The sequence below is a fragment of the Rhinolophus sinicus genome, linkage group LG01 (assembly GCF_036562045.2).
Source record: "Rhinolophus sinicus isolate RSC01 linkage group LG01, ASM3656204v1, whole genome shotgun sequence".
Classification (NCBI taxonomy): Eukaryota; Metazoa; Chordata; class Mammalia; order Chiroptera; family Rhinolophidae; genus Rhinolophus; species Rhinolophus sinicus.
The window spans coordinates 78,114,054-78,140,292 of NC_133751.1; the positions used below are offsets into that span (position 1 = coordinate 78,114,054).

At 40.2% G+C, this 26,239-nt stretch overlaps 1 protein-coding gene across 1 annotated transcript in view; it reads left to right on the forward strand.

Moving 5' to 3' along the window:
• The first annotated feature begins 8,032 nt into the window (after positions 1 to 8,032).
• ZBTB11 (zinc finger and BTB domain containing 11) overlaps positions 8,033 to 26,239 on the forward strand; it is a 28,440-nt gene continuing 10,233 nt past the window's right edge. Inside the window, exons 1-5 of the mRNA XM_019711212.2 lie at positions 8,033 to 10,087; positions 14,592 to 14,827; positions 15,538 to 15,769; positions 23,792 to 24,633; positions 24,874 to 25,053. Of these exons, the coding sequence (XP_019566771.2) occupies positions 9,778 to 10,087; positions 14,592 to 14,827; positions 15,538 to 15,769; positions 23,792 to 24,633; positions 24,874 to 25,053 (1,800 nt within the window). The 5' untranslated portion in view covers positions 8,033 to 9,777. The remainder of the gene's footprint in view (positions 10,088 to 14,591; positions 14,828 to 15,537; positions 15,770 to 23,791; positions 24,634 to 24,873; positions 25,054 to 26,239) is intronic.

Sequence of the window (26,239 nt, forward strand, 5' to 3'; positions counted from 1 at the left end):
GCTTTTTCACATACAGGAATACTGGGTGAGGGGAAAATCAGACATCAACACTTCCCCTCAACTCTGTTCTATCCAAGGTGATGAAATTGATTATTCTTTCCAGTGCTTGTTAAATTCAGGCATTGTTTTAGGTGTTGATAGTAACAAATCAATGAAACAGTCCCTTTGGGGAAACTTGAACTAAAAAGATGTATAAAATCAACATAGATGTGCAAAATGTATTGATTAGTTTTTGCTTAGAAATGTTAAGATTTTGCTTGAAAAAATCTTTATTGTGGTAATGTTTTCTTTATGAAAATGCAGGGGGCGGCCAGATGGCTCAGTTGGTTAGAGCGTGAGCTCTGAACAAGGTTGCTTGTTCGATTCCCACATGGGCCAGTGAGCTGCAGCCCTCCCCCCCCACACCCCCGCAACTAGATTGAAGGATAACCACTTGGAACTGATGGACCCTGGTAAAACACACTGTTTCCCCCTCAAAAAAAGAAATGAAAATACAGGGAAAACAAGATTATTTGTCTGAACAAGGAAAGGTTAAAACCAATCGAAATACCCACTATAAGTACAGAGTTACAGGTTCCACTTTTTGGAGACAATAAAAATGTCCCCTTAAAGCACTGCTTTTCTGGTCTAAGTGTCTTAACACGTTGCGTACGGCAGTGTTTAAATCCCTCGTGAAGATTCTCGTGATCCGTACGCAATGTGTTAATAAAGTAGAACTGTCAGTTCTGATTACCCTTAAATTCTGGGGAGCCCAGAAGGCTAGATAGAAAAAACCTATCCCAGATAGTGCCACTGACATCGGTGGAGACGGAGGCTCCGCCAGTCCCTGTGGCTTGTCCAGGATCCCTCAGGTAATCCCATTGTCCTGCTGGTTTCTTAGCATAAAAACAAGGGAAGAAATCACAAAGGCAAAGATAGATTCAGCTTCAAAAAACGGTAGTTTCTATATGCCAAAAAATATTTTACACAAAGTTAAAAGGCATATTACAAACTCAGGGTAACTATCACAATGCTAATTGCCTTATATAGGAAGAACTCAAAAATGATTAATAAGATTTTGTCCCAATAAAAGCCAAGAATATAAATTGATAATTCACAGAGGAGAAATCAAAATAAATGTCCATTAAATGTAAAATTTTCACATAAAGAATGGGATACCAAAATTTGATTAGCAAAAAAATTATTTTTAATTATCACTACAGATGAAAGTTTATTTTGATGTGTTTTACATCTTTTGGGGTCCTGCTCTACACTTCCATTTTGTACTATATTACTGTGTTTCCCCGAAAATAAGACCTAGCCAGACAATCATCTCTAATGCGTCTTTTGGAGCAAAAATTAATATAAGACCTGGCTCTAAGACCTTATATATTTACCATAGGTCTTATAGTAAAATAATATATAAGATTGGGTCTTATATTAATTTTTGCTCCAAAAGACACATTAGAGCTGATTGTCCAGCTAGGTCTTATTTTCGGGGAAATGGTAACTATTTTGTCCTCATTAAGTTTTCCAGGAACGGTATTTTAATGGCTGCGTCATACCTGACCCATGAAGAGAGGTGGTATTGACCCAGCAATCCCTTGTTGACATTTTGTTTGTACCATTTCCACCACTGCACATAGCATTGCCCTGAACTTCATGTATGTGGATATTTGCTGTATTTTGGATGGTTTCTTTAGATTCCCAGAAGTTTAATGACTGGATTAATGGGCATAAAAAATAGGTTTTCTAAACATTTCCAAATTATAATACTGTTTTCAGGAAAGACGCAACGGCACCATCCCCACCAGCCTTTCTCATTGCTATGCTGGCAACATTAGACGTCCTTTTTTTCATAATTTCAAAAACTTAATTACTTTTTGAATAGATGATGCATGACACACACGGGTTACAAACTGCAGACTGTTCCAAAGGGTTAAGTGTTGAAAAGTCAGTGTCCCCAGCACCAGTTCCCTCCCCAGAGAGAATGTAAGTCTTCCTGTGACCTGGTTACTTCGGCTTGTATATTTGACCAGCCCTTACAGGGACTTTGCTTGCTTTTTTCTTTTGGGGGTGGGGGGGTTGGGGAGATTTTTTTTAATCTTTCAACATTTATAGGAGCTTGCTCTTTTTATTGTAAAATACACAACATAAAATTTGCCATCTTAACCACTGTTAAGTGCACAGTTCAGTGGCATCACGAGCATTCACATTGTTGTGCAACCATCTCCATCTCCAGTACTTGGCCACCTTCCCAAACTGAAACTGTCCCCATTAAACTACTCCCACCCCAGCCCCTGGCGTCCAACCCAGCCTTTGCTTTCTTTCCTGGGAATTTAACTCGGAACCTCATGTGAAGGGACTCACAGTATTGGTCCTGCTGTGTTCTTTTCAATGCCTCATTGTTTTCCATGTTTATTTCTGTCTTTATCCTACCTGCTGTCACCACCCAAGAGAACCTATGGGATCGATTCCTGGGGGTGGGCCCTCTGACGCAGGTTCTGACCACTGGGCCCTGCTGACTGCCCTAGGGAGGTGTGCTAACAGCTACTCCCTAACAGTGCGGGTGCCTGCTCCCCCCCACCTTGACCTTGCACCATTTTTTCAGGTCTCCAGCAGCCTCAACTGCCCATATCTGGAGGCTGCTGCCCTCTGGCCCTGGCCAGCAGCCCCCTCCTGACCTGTTTCTCTTGCAGACTGAACCCCTAGAAGCAGACATTCATTTTGGAGGTTCTGTCTGGGTGCCTCAAGTATTGGAAGTTGCTGACCATGGTGGTGGGTGCCTGTGTGCAGGACGGCTGGCTCTGCCTTTGGGCCAACAACCTCTTCCCAGGGAAGGTGCCTGTGCCAGCTGGTCCAGTTAGGACCACCCCCAACCCCACCTCCCTGTGTTCCTGCAGACCTGGCCTACCGCCCTTGCCTGCTGAACGTGGTGCGGACGTGCAGCAGCAGCAAGCTGTATGGCAGCATAGACCTAATGGAAGTTCGCAGCAGAGGCACCTGGCACATGCAGAATGCCCGCTGCTGGCCTTTCAGCAGCACTTCTTCCTGGAGGGCTTTCACAGCCCTCACCTTACTCAGTCCTCTCAGTTGCCCACCTGTGGGTAGCCCAGGCTCCACCTTACAGACGTGGAAACAGACTGCAACCACAAGCACACTGAAGGCCAGGCTCCAGGGGACGGCCCTTGGGGCCTGTTGCCCCATACAGAGCCTGCAGCCTCCAAGGTACAGGATTTTGTGGGAATTCTGGGGTATTGGTGAATTTTCATACCCCATTTAGCACTATGCCTTTGCCCATTACATCACCTAGTTAAGAGGGACATACATGGGACTGCAGAGCCAAACAACAGGCTGTCTTTGAGAAGGTAAAAATACTGCTGAAACAGATTAGGTCTCGAGATCTCACAGGGGTTGCCATTTGAGTTAGATGTTTCAGTAACCCCAGAAGGTGTGGGGTGGACATTCTGGCAAAAATAACAAATGAACAAATACTCCTTGGCTTCTGGCCTGAGCTATAGAAGGGGGCAGAGATCAGATACACCTTAATAGAGCAGCTAGTTACAGTAAGAATGTCCCTCCCCATCAAGGATATACGGACAAAGGCCAATATTAAATTGGCCACCTAGCATTGTCTCACAAGACCCACTTCAACTCTTGCCCAAACCTGTCCTTCACAGAAATGGCATACATGTTTGCAACAGCACAAAGCCCTTTCCACAAGTCCTTTGAGCAATGAGTTACATGCCATTCTGGGGTTAATGTATTACAGGATCCTTTCAGCCCCCATTGTAGAACCCTCACAAGAGATGCCCTTATCAATGAAAGAAGGTACAGCTCTCGTCCCTAAACAGCAGGGTATTTTTAAAGCACAGCTATGTGCCCTATTGCAATCCTCCACCTTACATAGCTGGGTGAAGGTCATTGCTGAGGCAATTAGGAAAATAAATTCAGCAATGCCAGCATGGGGTTGGCTCCTTACCAATGCTTGGGAACTGCTACATGGGACGTTCCACTGACCATGTCTGTTAGAAAGCTACAGCATGATGCCTTAATGCCAGCGGTCATAGAGGGCCAACATCCACTACTAGTCAGAGCTCAAGACATCACATCAGGGGAGGGTACATTGGAATGGGGGTTGGACTGGCAACGAACTTCTAGGTTGGATAGGATACTTCTTGCCAGAGGGCAAAGAATGTCCTGGCCAGATAAAGTGGTCCCCATTGATCCTGCTGGAGTCTGGGCATAAACGCTCTATGTATGAGTACAATGGACAAAAATCAATACTACAGAGCACTGTAATTGGCTGTTTAGCAGGGTCTTTGCCACCCCGTTCAAATTGCACGTAATCCCAGCACCCTCGCTCCTTGGGCAATGTGGCTGGTATGCATCGCCTGCTCAGAATCCATAGGCTGCATACATTTTGACTAATAAGGATGAAACTACGGCTGTTGTCATGATTGCAGAGAACCCCACCACCACCACCAAATGCCTACTAAATGTGTTCTTATTTTCCTTAGTTTACTCTTCCTGGGAACCCTCACTGGAATGCCAGGGAATGCCTTCCTCTCCTGGACTGCAACTTCAGCAGAAATACACAACCAATTTGACTGCTGAGTTTGCAGACTGGTGCCCATGTTCAGCACAGAAGGGTTACCTCGGATGGTGCTCCCACTCAATATCTCTGATGGAATAATGGATGGGACTGACAACCTGTGAGAACCTGGGAGGTTCGTTTTGACTCCCAGGACCAGGGCTACCGGTCCCTCCTTGAATTTTCAATTTACTACAAAGTCTGGTTAGCCATCACACTAACTCCTCTATGATCCCCATTTTATCACATTTGGGATGGCTTAGGATGAGTATGTGCTGAACATGGAAGAATGGCTGTGTTTGCTCCGTTTTATGTAGAAAGAACCAAGCATACCACACCTGGGCATAGACACGAGATAGCTCCCACACACTACTTGTCAAATAACACAAGGTTTTAGACACTGTTTGGACAGTAAGAAAGAACAAATCCTTAAAGGCAGGTTCCCTTCTGGCCCCTAAAGAATGTATCTGGATAAGAGGCACAAATTTATGGCCGTATCTCCCTTAAGGATGGGCTGGCAATTGTATATTAGGCTTCCCTACCTTACCAAGGAAAATTTATGAGAGTTTACCAGGAACCCTCCCCACCACCCCAAAAAAAAAAAAAAAAAAAAAAAAAGAAAGAAAAGAAAACTTACCAGATCTAAAGTCCCTGTGGACTCGAAGTCTATCTTGGCAGAAATGGCCTGTTTCCATTTTCTCCTATTCATTTCCATGCTCATATTAGTACCAAACCAGAAATTCAAGCCTTAGCTAAGTTCATACTAGCAACTGCCTGAAACGATGCTAGATATCATTTTCTAGCTGAACCAAGAAACTGCGCAAATGAGAAAAGTGGTTTTGTGAAATGAAATGGCTTTGGACATTCTCACTGCAGCACTTGGTGGGATGGACCTGTGCACTCATTGAACAAGAATGTTATATTCCTTCTTATGAATCTAACATTACTGACCTCTTATCCCATGTGAAATTGCTGAAGATGAGGTTGATCAGATTTTCTTCTTAGGCTTGCTTCTCTCCCTAGGAAACGGGATGTGGCTATTTGGGGGATCTTCTTATGCTTAAAAGGCGTACTCTTCTCTTGCAGCTTGTATTGCTGCTGTGGTATAAGCATGCAGGCCACCTCCCAATATCATACATTTGGTGCACAAATACTGATAGTCTACATTAAAATAGTCCCAATTCTGCAGATACTACAGAAAAAAAGGAGTTAAACCCATAATAGTGTGTCTTCAAGAAGTCAAACTGAACATTTAATTTGTTGTGTAATAATTTCCCATGATAGGAATAATAGAAATCACAAGATTAAGCATGAGCAGTAGAGATGTGAGTGAAGATGACATCTTGCTGGAACACTACCTCCACCCCAGGAGGTTACCTGCATTCCAGCCCAGCACCCCTTCTGTGCCGTCCTGGGATGGCATGTGCAGGGATGTTACCCCTGTCCACTTTGGCTTGTTGCCTAGCAGGCAAAAGCCTCCAGGAACCCCTGAACCTCTGTAGGACAACTCCGGTGCATGGACCCCAGCCTGCCAATGCCCCTGCTGGGCACAGTACCTGTCCTTAGCCTGGAGGAGCTCAGCCAGGGACCTCTGTGCTCAGGGCCTGGGCTCCTCCGACTCTTACTCCCAGTCTCCCACCTCAACTCATGGTGTGTCCAGGGAGGCCTGGTCCTGTTCAAGGCACAGAATCTTACGCACTTGCTCAGCCAGAGAAGTCCCCAGGTGAAAAAGGCTCCCTAAGTGACATCAGGCATCAGGACATCAGGCTGAAGTTGGTCCCAAAGCAGAGGTCTTCAGGCTGGGGCACTATCTGGGAGCCAGAACATGGCTAGGACCAAGGCTACTACTAGGAGGTGATGGGGCGTTTATGAGGCCACTCTTCTCACTCCCTGCACCTTCTGGGCTCATATTTTTGGTGAACGCTTTGGTGATGGGGGTGAATGCGAATTGGTATGAAGTAGTTTTCCTCAACCAGGTAGCAGCCTCTTCCATGCATCTCCCCTGACGGCCACAGGCAGATGTCCCCCCTAGGGGAATGTCAAGGGACACCTTGGGGCTGGGTTCTAGGTGTGCATGAGTGGGGTACTGCAGGTGGGGGAGCAGGAGCGGGGAGGCTGCCCTCTGTGGAACAGGAAGTCCAACGGGGAGATCCTGGTCTTAAGACACCTAGGTGAACCAGGGCACAGGAAGCTGTGACTGATGTTGGGCAGTTACTTTTGACTCTGTAGGGCGTCCACTGAGAGTTTGCAAGAAGGTGGGCAGGGATCCAGGGCACTCTCATTGTTATTCAGCGGCTCCCCTCTGTGGAAAAGGGGAAGTTCAAGGTGGAGATCACAGATTTGGGGTCTGGCAGCAGTCCAAGTTTGAGCAGCAGCCTAGTGGTAGCCCACGGCTGCTCTCTGCTGAGTGTGGCTTTGGAGGCAGGGCCTGGGTTGGAGGTCTTAGGGCCCGGTGGACATCAGAGGGATCTGCCCACCTGGGGGGAGAGGGGTTGAGATGCCAGAAGCCTGGGCCTGGCCCTACCCTGCTGGAGCCTCAGTGACTCGGCCTAATTGGGGCGCCTGGGAGAACCAGGCCAACATGGCAGCCAGGCGCGGTTGCAAGAAGCGCAGGGTTTGGGAACGCAGATCCAATGCACCCGAGGGGCGGGAAGGTGGGCACCAAGTCGAGGTGCAGTTCAGGGTGTGGGCTAGGGGCCCAAGACAGGACCAGTGGGCGACCAGTGCGCCATCGTTGGGGGTGCAGGACTAGGCCAAGAGCAGAACCTACAGCGGGAGCGCCATCTCTTTGTTCAATGTGGCCTCGGACGCTTTTATAGCCACGCCGCTCTCCACACCGCCTTCTCCTGACGTCACCTCGCGTCCCCCACGCCCACCACTTGCCAGGAGGCTCTTTCCCTGGCGCTCCTGAGCCACCATCCCTTCGCCCTTTTCTATACCTTTCACCAGGATCCGTGCCCATGCCCAGCCTTGCCCCTTGTAGCGCCTGGCTCCCTGTCCCCCAACGCAGAGCCTTCATTACACAGATGGAGCAAAGGGAAGGGGTGGGATCCGAGGGCAGGTAGGGGTTTCGGTGGTGATACTACAGGAGCCCAGGATCTTGACGCTGCACCTGCTCCCTTTGCTGCCACCGACAGTCGGTTCTGAGCACAGGACCCCCGGGAAACAGATCGACTGCAGGGTGGGCAGGATGCAGGTGGCCGAGGCTAAGGACAGAGGAGGTGAGACTCCAAGCGGAAGGGTCACGACATTGAAGGTCAAGGGCAACAGAAGATGGACGTTCTGTACCTAGGCAGCTCCCCCATCATCCCTTCTAGCTGTTGTCTGCCCTCACCACTGCCATCCTCACCACTGCCGGCATTATGGAAGATTTCAGTCCTTCTTGGCGCCGGCACCACTACATCTCTGTTCTCACAGGACAGAGAGTTTAACTTTCCCCAGGAAAACAATTGGACCATCTGTAAAACATTTTATTAAAACATCTGTCTCTGTATTGGCCCAAAGGCACAAAGGAGAATCCAAGTATTGGGGAGCTTCTCAGTGCTTTAACAGGCTGTGCTTTGGCAGAAACTGAATTGGGTATAGGGGGATTTCTTTCACTTTTCTTTGCTATTCCACAACTTGTTTGCTTACAATTTTATTTTAATCTTACCTTTTATATTGACTTTTAAAGGACATGATTTCATAGCAGAGGAGTGGTAGTGCTGGCACAGCACACACACAGGCCTTGGAAGGTGGGTTTGGACACCTACCCACGGCAGGAAGGGTGTATCTCCACTTCTAATTCCTTCTCCCTCCCCCATCTGTAGTCTCAGTATGTGGATTGAGTGACCCGAAGTAAATCCCAGGCCTGGCAGTTCTGTCTTTCCTCTGGGCCTGGGAGCTCACCTACCTACAGATGGAATCTTTCAAGGATGTTGCCTCAGGTATCCGGGTCATCTATAAAATCCTGCAACCCCCACCTCAAGTACCATGGAGACAGTGCATCCTGTTTTGTGAAGCCACTGCATTCACCTTTCTGCCCCTCACCTGTGTCCACAAAGGTCAAGGAGCCTCACCCATCAACTTCAGACTCCAGGGTTGGTCTGGAGCTTGCAGGCCCCAGCAAAGCAACACCAGTGCCTGACCGCAGTTGCTTAGGAAGGTGTCGGCCTGTGGCTCTTGTCTGCAATGCAGATCCAACCCAGAGACCGGAAGCAAGGCCATTGTCCTGGACTACAAGTTAAAAATCCTACACTGAACGTTGGAAAATGCCGTTCAAGGCTCCTAGGCCTTTTGTGCATTCAGTATATGTTGGGTGTAATATGGAGAAAATTTCCCCAAATGTGTATTAAAAATATGTAAATGAGCTACAAAAATAGTGCTAGCTATTCTCCCCACTCCTTGCCAGTATGATTGCCTTCATATGTAGAAAATTGTCACTATATAAACTGATCATTCCAGAAGAACCCCGACTATTCATGGGTAGTTTGGAGCCAGTAGTTTTAAGTTTGGAAATTACAACAGCTCCTATCATCGAGGGACTTAGATTTTTATAACATTAACTGGAAGCTACATTTCCGTGTGAATGGGGTTTCCTTGGTCTTGTGTCCATAGGCCAACATCATACTTGGAGCCTTAAAACCTGATGCTGTCAGATTGTCGGTGTCTCAGAAGGTAGATGGGTGGGGTGGTGGGGCACTGACTCCTTCAAATCTTGGGGAACCTCGGACGGGATAACAATTGCCCAGCTGCTCCTACACGTGCTCAGAGCATGGGAAAGAAGGGCAAAAATAAAACGGGAGACTGCCAGGACTTAAGATGTCTGATCAAAGCCACTTCGATCTCCCAGGAAGGGCCTACCCGCTTCCAAGATGTCCTCCCGCAGTCCTGACGACACTCGGTCGGCTTCATCAAACCGGAAAGCCACAGTGCTCCAATCAGGGCTCAGTTCCCTCACCCACTGCCCTTCATTTGCGTCACTTCCGGTGGTGCAGCAGCCATTTTGTCAGTCGCCAGTGGATCCCGCGCGCTGGAGAAGTGCAGTTCCCCCTGGTTACTAACTCGTCAGTTCTCCCTTCGCGCTGCAGGCGCCGTCGAAGAGCACTCACCAGAGACATAGCCGTTCCTCCCTATAGTGTAGCTGCTGCTGTTACATCCGCCTGGAGCTAGTGCGTTGTCTTCCTTCCCCGCTGACAGGCGCCCTCAGGGAGCTGCCGTCAGCGATGTCAAGCGAGGAAAGCTACCGGGCCATCCTGCGCTACCTGACGAACGAGTGCGAGCCGTACGCGCCGGGCACCGAGGGCAATGTCAAGCGTAAAATCCGCAAGGCGGCCGCCTGCTATGTGGTGCGCGACGGGACCTTGTACTACCAGCGGCGGCAGCGGCACCGCAAGACCTTCGCGGAGCTGGAGGTGGTGCTGCAGCCGGAGCGGCGCTGGGGGCTCATCGAGGCGGCGCACCTGGGCCCCGGCGGCACTCACCACACCCAGCATCAGACCTGGCACGACTTGTCCAAGACGTACTGGTGGCGAGGTAAGATCTCGCCCGCGGCAAGGAGGCGAGCTGGCGGCTTGTTGCCCGGGCGAGGCCCGCTGTCGGAGGCGGGCCTGTTAGCAGAGCCGCGAGTCTGAGGGTCCCTCACCCTGCTTCCCGGACGCCCCTCGCCGACCCAGTCTATGCTGGGCGTTGCAGCAGCTGCCAGGCGGAGCCGAGAGTGTGAGGGACACGAAAGGAGCCGCACTTCCCACAGGAAGGAGGCCGGGGAAGCTGGGGGCGGGCCCTGACCCGGGGTGGGGCGAAGGGGGGGCTTCCCCGGGGGCTGGGCCAGCCGTGGGGAGGGGCCGGGGTGCGCGAGCTGAGCCGGGCTCTCCTCCTTCAGCCACCTGAGGCGGTAGCTCCTTCCCTTAGGGAAAGCTTCTTGGCGGCGGGCGGCGGTTAGCGGAACTGAGTGTTGTGCCATTTAAAATCCTGTTTGTTGCTGAAGGTTTGGGGGAGTGACCGTCGGCCAAAGCCCGGGCTCCTATCTCCAGTGCGTTCCGCTAGGGTTTAGGCCAGCGGGTTTCTCTGGACCCCGTTACTCGTATTCCTCAAATTGTGCTATTGCGGCGTAAAGAAGGAATAATGCAATTATGTGCAGAAGTGATTTGGAATAACTGAAAACAGTCATCTCGAACCTCGTTTTTTAGGGCAAGAATTCAATGTAAAGAATAGCAGATACCCTTAGTTCTGAATGTTTTCATAGTCTTCCCGTGAATACTATGAAGAGCGGTTTGGAAACTGCGAGGCACTATATGTACCTGGAAAAAAAAAATACGGTTACTGTGATTGTTATAGTCATGAAGTATAGCTCTAAAGTGTTTTGACTCCTTGGCAACCAGGAGTGCAAGGGCCCTAGCAGTCACCGAACAGGGGATAGTCGTTGTATCCAACACGGAAGGGGAGGAAAGTTCTTTAACTGTAGCAAGTTGTTTAACTTTGCAGATCTCTAGAGCAGTGGCTCTCAACCCGGGACAATTTTACCTCCCAGGGGATATCTGGCTATGTCTGGAGACAGTTTTGCTTGTCATACCTGGTGGTGGTTGAGGGGTTGTAGTTGGGTAGAGATCAGGGGTGCTCCTAAACATTATACAATGCACAGGACAGGACAACCGCCCCCGCCCCCCCCCCCCCAATCACCTCGCCCAAAATGTCAACACTGCTGAGGCTGACAAACCCTGCTGTAGAGTGAAAACTGTTCCTCAAGTTGTTTTATTACAGGACTACTCACTAAGGTCATTTATTTTCCTTTGTTCTGAGTCTTTACTGAGTAAAGAATCTTTTAATGGCAATTTGGTGTTTTATGTGGACTTTTTTTTTTTTGTACCAGAGAGGTTGACCAGTGAGCATTATTTAACAAACACGTAGTAGTTACTGTGTGTGAGACACTGTTCAAAGTGTTTATAAATATTAATATTTAAACCAGGTGTTGACACACAGGCACAGAGAGAGGTTTGGAGATTTGGCCATGGTCGCAAAGCTAGTTACAGGATTCAGACTTTGCTGCACAATTAATTTCAGCCCCTTGCAGTAATTTCCGCCTCTTAAAATAGTAAATTAACTATGTTTACACGTTGATGTCTTAACCTGAGTCAGATTCTTTCAGCTTAATCAGCTCTGGGTAAATTAAGAAGAGACACTGTAAAGCTAGATTTAAAATGACTCCATCAAAACACTACCACTCAAGTTAAAAAGGATTTATGAAACATAACAGGATGATTTTTGAGACTGTTGATCGACTATCATATAGTAATAGCATTTTTTTCCTGCAGTATTTATTTATAATTTTTCATTCTTGTTCAAATGCTTCTGTGTAATTTCTCCAATACCATTTGAACTCAACCAGTTAATAGTTTCAAAATCTCTGCTGTATTCAGAATATACTAAATTGTGTAGAATAATGTTTAGAAATACAACCAAAGTTAATTAGAAAAAACTGTCTCTTGTGTTCTTTGTTTATTTTGGACATGTAAATTTCCATAGCATCACTTCTTATTCTCAAAGTATGTTTGTTACTTAGACATATACTTCTGTATATTCTCTTAGATATTTCTTCTCCCACTCACCCATTTACTTTTTTTTAAAATTGTGGTAAGATATATATATATATATATATATATATATATATATATATATATAATAAAATTTACCATTTTAATCATTTTAAGTGTACAGTTCAGTGGTATTAATTATATCCACATTGTTGTGTAACCAAAATAACTATACAGAAATCTTCAGAAATTTTTCATCATCCCAACCCATTTACTCTTATTTTTTTTACAAATAGAATGAACATCTTTTCATTTTTTTACAAAGAGAATTAACATCTTTTCCATTTGCCCTTAATTGTATTTAAAATATATATTCCTCCAGCCTTTTTATTACCTAATCACTATGCCTCATACAGGTATAGACTTGTTATTGACTTTAACATTTTTGGATACTAGAATATAGCCTCTATTGCTCTCTAAATCTATGTAAATGCCTTTTTAATGAAAATTATATTTAACCCTAACCCACTATTTACTAAATTATGTTCTGCTAAAAAATGGTGTTCTCTGAACAAACAAATTTGGCAAATTCCTTGGTTAAACAGTTTACTGTAGAACTCAGAGCTTTTAATGTGATAATATCCATTTTGTGTATCTAAAATGAGAGTATAATTTCTGAATTTATTAGTCCAATGTATACTTTTTTAGTAAGTATGGGACATAACACAATTTGAGAAATACTGCTTGAATACTCTAGAAGGGTTGAAAGCAAGGAACTTGGTATATTTTGACATCTTGAAACTGTTTTCAGGAATTTACTATATACCTCTATATCATTTTAGCTAATTAACGAGCCTTTTTATTTGCATTTTACTTGGAGATTGTAGGGGGAGAAGTTTCTGCCACAGGGATGGACAAGTGAAGCATAATAAGTAGCATAATATACTGAAAATAACATGGCTTCTGGAGGCTCAGCTATGCAATTTACTAGATGTGACTTTTGACAAGTTATCTCGCAGCGCTTAATTCTCCTCACCTGTAGAATGGGAATTATTTGGTTCTACCTTATAAGGAATATTGGATGTGTGTGTGTGTACAGTAAATCCTCACTTAACATTGTTGATAGATTCTGTGACTTTAAGCAAAATGACATATAACAAAACCAGTTTTACCATAGGCTAATTGATATAAACAAGAGATAAGTTCCCATGGTATTTCATCAACATTACAACGAACCAATGTTGAACAATGTTATGTGAGGACCTGCTGTGTATAAAAAGTGTCACTCCTTGCTCCCTACCCTCCACACCAACATGCTGAGCTGGAAGTTGAAATTCAGAATAGGGTTTTGTGAGTGGCTTGTGTGTAATCAACTTTTGTTAAATTGTGTAGTCTGCAATTTCATGTAAACCTAAAATCTCATAGCTTTCAAAAACAAGAGATTTGGGCCGGCCCGATGGCTCAGGGTTTGGAGCTCCATGCTCCTAACTCCAAAGGCTGCCGGTTTGATTGCCACATGGGCCAGGGGGCACTCACCCACAAGGTTGCCGGTTCAACTCCTTGACTCCCGCAAGGGATGGTGGGCTCTGTCCCCTGCAGCTAAGATTGAACACAGCACCTTGAGCTGAGCTGCCTTCCGGATGGCTCAGTTGGTTGGAGCGCGGGCTCTCAACCACAAGGTTGCCAGTTTGATTCCTCGAGTCCCGCAAGGGATGGTGGGCTGTGCCCCCTGCAACTAGCAATGGCAACTGGACCTGGAGCTGAGCTTCGCCCTCCACAACTAAGGCTGAGAGAACAGCAACTTGACTTGGGAAAAAGTTCTGGAAGTACACACTGTTTCCCAGTAAAGTCCTGTTCCCCTTCCCCAATAAAATCTTTTAAAAAAATAAACAAAACGAGATTTATTTTATATTGTTGTAGTCCTGTTCAGGTTGCAGATTGGCTCTCCCTGTCTTTTTTCATCTGCACTTCAGGCTAAAGGACAGCATCCATCTGGGATGCTTTGAGATCAGAGAACTGATGGGAAACAGTGCCTGGTAAAGCTACTAATGAGACATGGCACACATCATATCCATTGACCAAAGCAAATTACATGGTCAAGCCTGATGTTGGTAGGGTGGAGAGGTATTAGCTTCATCCACATTATTATTACTGTTTTAAAGGTCAAAAACAGTTGAATATTACCAATTTCCTATAGTTCTTATTGCATGAATGAGTCGCAACTCATGTGGAAATGGGTGGTGCTACATAGTCATTTTATATGGTGGGGAAGTGAATAACATTTTACCACAGCATGGAAACAAACTATAATTTATACAACTTTATATCATGGAAAAAATGTATCGTAAATTCTAAAGAACTCACTCTAGGTAGTTTATGGGGCATATGTGTGTCTGCACATATGCAGTTGACATTATTGTATACTGATTAAGTAACAGTGTAATACATTCTTCAAATTTCAAATGAGAGCTGTATTAAATTTGACTTGTTAATTTTTATCTTTATTGTAGGTATATTAAAGCAAGTCAAAGATTACATTAAACAATGTAGCAAATGCCAGGAGAAACTAGATCGCTCCCGTCCAATATCAGATACTTCAGAAATGTTAGAAGAATTGGGATTAGACCTTGAATCTGGAGAAGAAAGTAATGAATCAGAGGATGACCTGAGCAATTTTACTTCACCTCCAACTACAGCCTCCAAGCCTGCAAAAAAGAAGCCAGTATCCAAACATGAACTTGTATTTGTAAGTGGAGTTTCCATTTAGCTTTAATATATGTAACTAGTGTATTAGTTAGTATTTGTAGTCTTTTAAAAAAATTTTTTAAACCACTGAAACTGCTTGACTATTGGCACTGACACTGAAGATTTAAGCAGGTCTGTGTCTAAAATAATGTACTATAGTAAAAGTATGGTAATATATATGTTTTTTTAAGGTTTGGAAATGTGCTTTTATTTTCAAACTCAGGCATGTGACTAAAAGTACGCTAATATTGCATCTTCATGAATCATAAATATTCCTGTTGTTGCTTCTCTTCAGAATGTAATGTTGGTTTGTTGTTAATCACTCCTCTTTTATTTTTTAATGGTATATTGATATGGGTAGAATCCATTTCTAGAAGCAGTCTCTGGGTCATGCAGCAAGGTAAAATTAAGCTGGCTAGGTCTTTATTTTTTTGCCTGTATTAGTTTCATACATCGTTAGATTTCTGACTAGTAAGAAGAGGCAGCAAGAAGTGAGATCCAGGTTTTCACTGAACATAGAAGAAAATAGTGAGAACATTGTGTCTTTTCATTTAAATTCATAGGTAATAAAGAAAGACTAGCAGGCTATTTCTTCACATTCATTAGTGGTATCTTGTAAAAGCAAATAATGTATCTTGTCTTAAATTCTCTTAAGGGTAGAAATACAGATGATATATAATACAACTCTTGGTCTCAAACTTATTTTGATAGGTTGACACCAAAGGAGTGGTGAAACGTTCTTCTCCAAAACATTGTCAGGCTGTCTTAAAACAGCTGAATGAACAGAGACTCTCCAACCAGTTCTGTGATGTTACTTTGTTAATTGAAGGAGAAGAGTACAAAGCTCATAAATCTGTTTTGTCAGCTAACAGTGAATATTTTCGAGATCTTTTTATTGAGAAAGGAGCTGTTTCCAGTCATGAGGCAGTGGTGGATCTTTCTGGTAAGAACTTTCTAATACTTTTGCTTTTTGTTTATAAGTACAAACTGGAAGAGGGTTGTGTGTGTGTTTCTTACAAATTCAGGATTTATGCTAAAGTGGGAGAAGCCCACTTATAGCAGCAGATTTATCTGAACTGAAAAGATTCTTCCTTTTGGCAAGGTTTCCAAGGTAGATTTATGGAAAAGGCTGTCATTTCCTATTCCTGCCTCTAAGGTGAGACAGTTGTAGCAGTAGAAGAATATCTGGGATTTACACTGTTAAAAACAGTTTGAGGGCCGCCGGTTGGCTTAGTTGGTTAGAGTACAGTGCTCATAACACCCAGGTCACCGGTTCCATTCCCACATGGGCCAGTGAGCAGCGCCCTCCACAACTAGATTGAAAATAACAACTTGACTTGGAGCTGATGGGTCAAGGAGAAACACACTGTTCTCCAATAAAAATTAAAAAAAAAAAAAAAAAAGTAGTTTGAGAGAAATCCATAACTGCATCAATTTTGTTACACTAAGTGCTCATGTTATTTAAAAATTGACTGCTTATATCTTATATTGTGGAACATGTAATTATAGAGCACTTTTGTAGGTCGGTTTTTCATTTTTTAAGAGTAATTTTTAGAATTCATTACGTTCAATAATCAAACTGTCCGTGTACAATAGAGTAATCAGAATTCCAGGTGTGGGTTTTTTTTGTTTTTTGTTTCTTTGGTTTTATATTTATTATGAATGAATAATTTGACCTTTTTTTGACCCCACTTGGCTAGAACTTATAAAAGGGCTTAGGAGTCAAAAAACGAAAATTTAGGAAGAATTAAAATAGCTAACTTTATCCATTTTCTCATAATATTAATTTGCTGCAACTCTTGGATTACTGACATCATTGTGTAAAATGTCATTTCCTCTTTCTGAAACAAAAAAGTGATTTTATCCATGTATGTAAATACTTAACCTGGTTAATCACTGAACCTTTTCTACCTTATATTTTTAAAGCTTACCTCTTCTGGGAAGACAAATACATATTTTTCCTTAGCAATAGCTATGTGTTTAATTACTAAAAAATATTTATTAAGCATCCACTGTGTGCAAGGAACTAGCCTAGGCTCTGGGAATGCAATGGTGAGCAAAAAACTTATGCAGCATAGAGTTATATTAAATTCTAGATTGGTGGTTTGCTTTTTCTGGGTTTGGTGACTCAGAGTAGAAAATATGCCTTATACTGGGCCATCTGAATAATAAAACTCATCACAGATATATAATCTTTTGATATCTTAGCTTTGGATTTTTTCCCTGTCTTATGCATCTGAAACAGAAAGAAGTGTATGCTCTTTTCCAGTTTCTTAGCAACTCACAGCAAATGAAATGTCTGCCCCAAAATAACTGCAGTACAGCATCCTAATATTAAAATCTAATTCATTCTTCATTCCAAATGCTTATTTTTATTATTATTCAGCAAATATGTAAGGCAATAGCAGGTAAAGTAGACATTATTAAAAAATTTTTGCTTGCTTTAAATATTAAGTGGATAAAGAGTGTTTATAAAATATGTATACAGTATAAAAAATTATAAGATGTACATGTTTTTTAATTACCTAGTTTAATGTAGTTGAATTCACCTGTGTTTTTCTTCATGTTGTTTATACTTTAAAAAAAATTCTTTCCTACTCAGTCATAAAGATATTTTCATATGTTTTAAAATTTTCATAGTTTTTCTTTCATACTTAATTTTTAATCTATTTGGAATTTATTTTTGTTGGTGTGAGATAGGTGTTTTATTTTTTTTTTTTCCTGTTTTAATCATCATTTGTCTCAGAATCATTTAGTGAAATCTCTGTCCTCTCCCCATCCATAGACCATGTAAATTCTCTTACAAAAGAAATTTCCGTGTGTTCGGTACTGATTCTAGGCTTTGTTCCAGTCTATTAGTTGTCTGTTTCTACACTCTTGTCACTTGGCCTTAATTACCTTAGCTTCCTAATAATAAGGAAAGTCTCCCACCTTTATTATTCAGGTGGGTGTTGTTAGTTATTCATAATCACTTGCTAGTCCATATAAACTGTAAAAGCATCTCAACTTCCACAAAAAGAAAGTAATATATTTTGATAGAGATTACATTGAATTAATAAAGTTTTAGAGATTTATCCAATAAAGGTCTCACATATCTTTTGTTAGATTATTCCAAGGTACTATATGCTTTTTGATACTATTTAATTTTTTTTCTTAAAATTAATATAATTTCTGGCTTATTTCTGGTGTATATTGATTTTATATACAGTAATACTACTAAATTCATTAGTTGTCCAGAAATTTATCGATAGATTTTTTGAGATTTTTCACATCAAAGATATTATTTACTAATAGTAATAATTTTGTTTCTACCTTTGTAGTCCTTATATTTTGAACTTTTTTCTGCTTTACAATGCTGTCCAGGACCTTAAAAAAGAAAATCATCTTAGCAATTGAATAGACATGATGGATGACAGAGGGTTCACTTACCTGATTTCCATTTCTAAAGGTGTTTTTTATTTTTAACCATGAATTGTGTTATCCGGTAAATGTTTTAAATGTATAATCCTTTACCCCCTTTATCACTAAGGAAATTTCCTCCGAAATGGGTGTTGACTTCTCATATACTTGTCCATCTTTATTTTTCCCATTCTGTTAATATGGGACATTACGCTTATTTTCTAATGTTAAACCAATTTTTCATTCCTGAAATAAATTCAGTTTAGTCATGATGTATCACCTTTTGTATAAATTGCTGTTTGGTTTGCTAATATAAATTTAAAACATTTGCATCTATCTTCATGAATAATTTTCCTTTTTCACACTGTTGTGAACTTTGGGAGAAGACTTTTAACTGCTAATTTGACAAGTTTAATGGTTAGGGAAGTACCGTATTTTCCCATGTATAATGTGTACTTTTTTGCCAAATTTGTGAGGGAAAAATAAGGGTGCGCATTATACATGGGTAGTCCTAATTCTGTATCTATATAAATGTTTTTAATTCTTTTATTTATGCTTATGAGTTAAAAGTGTAACTCTGGGAATCAATAACGATATCCGTATGCAAAACAATACCGATCATCGGTTTTGTTGAACTTAATGATGAACTTGCAACAACAAAGAGTTCTTGGCCTTCTACCTATGCTGTATAAATATAGTAAATTTGTTATCGGTGCATGAAATTTCTTGTACCTTGTATTTATTCTTGTGTTTTGTAATTATATGTTACATAAAATTTCTTGTACCATATTATAAAAAATAAATGCTAAAATTCCTTTATAATACAAAAAACAAGTACCTAAATGTAAACAAATAAAAATTTGAATTAAAAAATTAAAAGATTTTTTTTCTCTGAAAGTATGGGCCAAAAATGTGGGTGCGCATTATACACGGGAGTGTATTATATCTGGCAAAATACGGTATTCAAGTTATTGTTTCATCTTGAGTAATTTATAGAAAGTTATATTTTTGCCACAGTTTGTCTATTTCATCTAAATTTTCAAATTTATTGACAAAATTTTTTATATTCTCTTCTAAATGTCTCCAGTGACTTTAGATATGTCTCTTTAGTCTTTGATATTGGTTATTTATGCCTTTTCTCTCATTTAAAAATTTTTCTTACTGAAGGTTTGCTAACTATTTTTCAGTCCTACTAAAGCAGGGGTTGGCCAACTACAGTTTGCAGGCCACATCTGGCCCTGTTTGTGTAAATAAAGTTCCATTGGGAGACAGCCACATCCATTCATTTACATATTGTCTATGGCTGCTTTTGGGCTTATAAGGGCAGAATTCAATAGTTGCTGCATAAACCAGTGACCCACAAAGCTTAAAATATTTGCTTATCTGGCTCTTTACAGAAAAAACTTTTCTAACTACTAAGCCAAAGCATAATTTATTTTTATTTTTTTCAATTGGGGAATACTGGGGAACAGTGTGTTTCTCCCTGACCCATCAGCTCCAAGTCAAGTCGTTGTTTTCAATCTAGTTGTAGAGGGCGCAGCTCACTAGCCCATGTGGGAATCAAACCGGTGACCTGGGTGTTATGAGCACTGTACTCTAACCAACTGAGCCAACCAGCAGCCCCAGAGCATAATTTTTAAAATGTTAAAAACCTGACTTTATGCAAATACAGTCCAAAATTTTTATGTAATTAATGGAGGAAATCAGTAAGATATTAAAACTGCTTCTAATAGAATTTTCAAGAAAAGAATTGCTGTCAGCCCAAGGAATGTTGAAATGAATTTACTGAGAGTTGAAGAACTGATTACCACACAGGAAAATAAACTAAATTGAAAGGTTATCTTTCCTATCCTGATAGACATATCTACTCAGTTTTTCACAATTCATTTACATTTGCTGTCACTTTTCTCTAAGTTAATTTTTATTGAGTTGTAGTCAATCAATGGTGCATGCTCAGTACTGCTCTTAAAGAACACCCGATAATCCTTTTTGCATATTTTTCTTTGGCTATTTTTTTCTTGACACTCCTTTCAAAGAACAGCAGTTGTTTTCTTTTATTAATTTCTGCTATTTGTTTTCTTCTTTATTTGAGCATATTCTCTGTCTCTCTTTTTTGTTGTTGTTAAGTGTATGATGCTTACTTAGCCCATTAACTCCCAACCTTTCTTATTTTCTAATTTGAGCATTCAGCGCTAGAAATTTGCCCTTAATTCTGCAGATTTGTTGACACTTACTTGAAACCTTCCTTGTGGTCTGTTTTTATAAGTTTAATTTTGCTTGAATAGAGCATCAGTTTTTTCAGTTGGATGCAGTTTTCAGTATATTGTGAATTAGATCAAGCCTGTTGTTAATTCTTTACTGATTATTATGTGTGCTTGATCTATCAGTGACTGACAGGTACGTTAGAATATTAACTAGTGTGATTCATTTGTCTGTTTCTTACTGAGTTTTTTCAATTCTTGTTTCATGTATCTTGCGGCCATGTTATTACATGCATATAAACTTAGAATTATGGCTTGATAATGAAACGTCCTTTTATTATTATGTAGTGATCCTCTTTGGTGATGCTTTTCACTCTTAAAGTCTATGTTGGATGCTATTGTAAATGATGTTTTCTATTTTAGCTATTGTAAATATGTTTTAGCTATGTAAACTTTTTTTGTTATTATTGCCTAGGATATCTTTCCTCTATCTCTTATTTTCAACCTTTTTATATTTTTATGTTTTAGATGTCTCTTTAAACATCACATTTCTGGATTTTGTTCTTAATTCGGTATGAGGATATTTGACTTTAAACTATCTTGTATGGAAATTGAGACTATTGTTGAGAAAAACTCTCAGCCAATATCTCTGTTCAAAAATTGTCTCTGTCTCTTTCTCTGCCTTCTACCTTTCTGAAACTCCAATTAGACAGACATTCTCACTTTATATTGTCTCTCTTTCATATTTTGTTCGTTTCTTTGTAGATTATTCTGGAAAATTCTAGTTCACTCTTTAGCTGCATCTAATTTTCTGTTAAATTCATTTATTGAGCTTTTAATTCCAATTTATGTCTCCATTTTTAGAGGTTCTATTTAGTTCTTTTTCAGATGTCTCTTAGGGAGCTTCTTTTTATGATCTTTTGCTCTACTGGTATGCCACCCTTTATTTTCTATATCTGATCATAGCAATACTTAAAATCTTTGCTGGTTTGACTTATGCTCTTTGTTTCTGCTAGCTTTTGTTCATGGTGCCTTTTTTCTTTGTGATTTTTTTTTTTTAAATATGTATACACTGAATTCATATTCTTTAGAACTCTGTGGGAAATCTTTGAGTCTGAGTTGAAGGTGTTTTCTGTAGAGGAAACATTTGCTTCTTTAGATACTGAGGGCTTTAGCAGTCTGGGACTAGTTTACGTTATCATCTTGAGGTTTTTATGACTACCAAAGTGTTATGTATATTATTACCGTAATTTAAAAAAAAAGAAACCCACCAAAGTAAGCCTGGCTGTGGTCTTGACGACTCAAGGAACATTTCTCTACTGGTTCCACTCAGTGTTGGAGCACTGGGTAAATTTAAAATATTTTAAAATATTTTCATCTAGCATTTTCTTTTAGTATGTGGGTCCTTCAGGGCATCCCAGTCTGCCACACTGCTGGATGTGCAAGTACCTGTCATATATATATTTTTAATCTATAACCACTGTCCATTTGAAATTTTTAAATTTTAATAAAAAACACATAATATAAAATTTACCCTCTTGATGACTTTTAAATGTACAGTTCAGTAATATTAACTTTTTCCCATTGTGTGCAACAGAGCTCTGGAACTTTATCATCTTGCAAAATTATCCATTTCATTCTGATTAAAATGTTTTGCAGAGTGTGTATTTATGTACACTTGTATGCAAAAAGGCTAGGGGTGAAAACAAAATACCAAAATTATCTATTATCGTTTGGCAGTAAGATTATGAGTGATTTTTTTATTTTCTTATTTTGTGTTTATAGTATTTTATAGTAAACATGACTTGTACCTTTGAAAAAATGGCCTTAGATATACAAAGCGTTATTTGGAACAGTGTTAATTCTTTCATGGTAAAATTTTCTTATGATTTCATACTTAGAAATTTAAAAAGGTACTAGGTAAAAGACCAAAATACATTATTTTTTTGGTATTTTTTTTTTTTTTTTTTAAGAAATATTTTTACTTACCTCAAGCTTATTTAACTTGGTCTCATAATTTATAGCAGGATTAATTTGGCTTCAGTCTATTTAATTATCAGCTTTCCTAGGAATGGCTGAATTAACCATGATGATGTGGATGTGTAGTTCCCTCAGTTTTCAACCTAACTCCTAATGTACCTCACAGTTGAAGGCTTCCTTGCATATTTGTCCATCCCATCTGCGTATGTAAAAGGACCACATTTTACCTTGACTCAAAACTGAAAAACACAGCAAATGTGAATTTTTAGTATAAGTGCTGCCGAAGTGAGCACAGCAAATATGAATTTTTAAAAGGTTGCTTTGGTTCTCTATATTTTAATAAAAGATCTCTAAGATAAATTATTATATATGAAAAACAAGGCACAGAACAGTATATATATAGTAAAACTTACTGGAAGACAGTAAGAATATTTGCTTGACTGTATAAAGAAACTCTGGAAAGCTATATAAATTCTTAATTGTACTGGTTATGGAGATGGAATTGGACATATCACTGTGTAATTTTCTGATTTTTAAATTATGTGAATATTAAAAATGGCTTTTGAAAGTAAAGTACTGAGAACTTAGAAAAGAAATAAACTGATCTTATTTTCTCACATAAAATAAGAATGTAATACCTAAAATAAGAATGTATAGTAATTATTTCATTCCTTAAACCAGGGATAGGCAAACTATAGCCCAAAGGGCAATCCTTGTTTCCCTCATGTTTTGTAAATAAAGTTATATTGGAACACAGACACACCCATTTGTGTGTTACCTGTGGCTACCCTTTCTAGCTACAATGACAGAGTTGAGTAGTTGCAACAGACACCTATGGCCTCTACTCTTAATTATCTGATTCTTTATAGATTTCCCTGCCTTTGACCTTGTTTTCAAATTTTTAGTAGTAGAATCCTTTGTTTCCAATCAATTTTTATTTGGACTTCTATCATTAAAATATACAGCTATGCTTACTGAAGTAAGATTAGGGGACAGGTTGGTTGAACCCTGCCTACTCACCTGCGTCCCTCTCTTTTTTCACCCTCCATTCTCCAGCAGCTGTTTCTTGAGGGGAATTTGAGGAACCCCCGGGGTTCTAAGGAGTACAGTTTGAAAATGACTGCCTTACAACAACTCTTTGAGGTAGTAAGTCTGATATTATTTTCTATTTTAGGTATTCAGGGACTCGGCTCATAGAAGTGAGTTAGTCAAGGTTTAATAAGCAACCAGCACACAAAACAAATTTAGGGTGTTTAATTTGCAGAATAAATGGTCGTATTTGCCTTTATATTCTATTTTATATTATCATAATCATATATTAATTGTTCTTATAAGGTGTTTTAGTGGTGATTTGACTTTTTTGTCCCCTGTCTTGTTTCGTATAGGTTTCTGTAAGGCAAGCTTCCTTCCTTTACTGGAATTTGCCTATACTTCTGTGCTAAGTTTTGACTTTTGTAGCATGGCTGATGTAGCCATCTTGGCTCGGCATCTTTTCATGTCAGAAGTTTTAGAAATCTGTGAAAGTGTACATAAACTAATGGAAGAGAAGCAGCTAACAGTGTATAAGAAGGGTGAAGTACAAACAGTTGCATCTACTCAGGACTTACCAGAACAAAATGGAGGTACAGCACCTCCTGTGGTTAGCAATGAAGGAACCACAACAACTTTATCTGCTGAACTTGGGGATTGTGAAATTGTTCTGCTGGTGAATGGAGACTTGCCAGAAGCTGGGCAGAATCGAGAGCTAGGACAACAGCCTGAGCCCCAGGTTTCTTCAGAGGCTAAAGCCACTCTGCCACCTCCACCTGTAGGCTGTATAACTGATTCCCAACCTGAAATGGAGTCTGTTGATTTAGTAACAAAAAACAACCAGACAGAGCTAGAAGCTTTAAACAACAGAGAAGATAACACAGTTTCTAATATTTATCCTAAACTTTCAAAAGAGAATGTAACTAGTAGCTCTCCAGAAAACAGTGAGATGGGAAATGATACATCAACTGAGGATGTCTGTGATGAAGACATTTCAGAGCATAGGCAGAACCTTGGCCCATCTGTGAACGATCAGGAAAATCTGGTTGCAAAGGCAGACCTGGGCCCTGATGATGATACTTACAGAAGCAGGCTTCGACAGCGTTCTATTGATGAAGGGGGATATATCCGACTACACAAAGGAATGGAGAGAAAGCTACAGAAACGGAAAGCCATTCCCAAGTCAGCAGTTCAGCAGGTATGATGAAGAGTTGACTTTTGTAGTTTTAGCTTTAAGTTGAAAACATTCTATTGATAAACTCATACGTATGGTGAAAATTATTTTGGGGTTAAGGGGAGGGGATAAGTGCAGGAAAACAACTTAATATTTTAAATACCAGTAAGATAATGTGAATTTGCAATATTTATAACATGACTCATGACTTAAAAATCAAAATAATTATATTTATTTAGATTGTGTTTTCTATCCATTACTTAGGTGGCCCAGAAATTAGTTCAAAGAGGGAAAAAGATGAAACAGCCAAAAAGGGATGCTAAAGAGAATACTGAAGAAGAAGCATCTCATAAATGTGGGGAATGTGGAATGGTTTTTCAGAGAAGATATACCCTTATAATGCACACACTGAAACATGAAAGAGCTAGAGATTACAAATGTCCAGTAAGTATCCAGAAAGCTAATTGACGATGACTCTAACTTCAGGATAAGTAGAATCCAACTTACTGCTTCATTATTATCCCACCATTTATATTCTCGTTGTCTCTCTGCCTCCCTTATATTGCTATAAAAGTCATCTTGTGATTTGTACATGTATTTCCTTGACAGAAAATATTTAGTTGAATTTTTTTTTTAATTTATTGGGGTGACAGTAGAATATTTTTAAAATGATAATTTTACTGTTGTCTTACTGGGGTATCAGTACCTCCTGATACCCCAGTAAGACAACAGTAAAATTATCATTTTAAAAATATAAGCTTATAGAAAGGAAAAGAGAACAGGAGGGGAGACCTTAGCAACTAAATTCTGGACTCTGATAAATAGATGTAATAACTGATTCAGCAGATTTAAAAGGACTCAGTACTAGGCTTTCACTGTGCTAGGGAAAAGCTAAGAATCAATCGAAATTGTACTGCAAAACTACCAAACAGCTCAGAAATTAGTATTACTAACTACTTTGAAAGTAGAAGTGCATTTGTTTGTTAAAAGTCTTTTTAAGAAGCAATTAAGTCCCGACCACCCCTCCCTCAGACAAAGATCCATTTTCTACTTTCCAGAAAAGGTAAAACCGTAACTGCTCTGGAGAACACTATATATAGAGAGAGTGAATGTACTGTTCCCAAAACAGGGAAAAGTAAAACCTTACATTCTGAATATTGAAAAATTTTAAGTTCTTTTCCCCTAATCAAGGCTCAGAATGTTAGCAGCCAGGCCTTTAACCTGAAAGCAAAAAGATTTCTCAGAGGTAGGAAATCTGAATCCCATAAACAAAAAGACCTAAAGATACAGCTGACTAAATCCTGTGGTTTATTGACAACCCACTCTCCCACTTACACAAAAATTCCAATCAAGTTTTTAAACATCTTATTCTGAAATATGAAAAGACATCAGGGATAATAATCAGGTTCATGATAAATATTTCGAGAAAAACATCTTTGAGGAATCCAAGACTGCAGAGAGAAAAAAAACTTGAAAAAAACCCAGACCACAAAGTGAGTTATATCAGAGATAAATGAAAATATTACATCAATGAAACAATAACCAGGTACTATATTTTAAAAAGGGTACATTAAGAGAACAGAAGAGCTTTTTTAGGAATAAAATAGATAATAAATAGAAAAATCCCAGA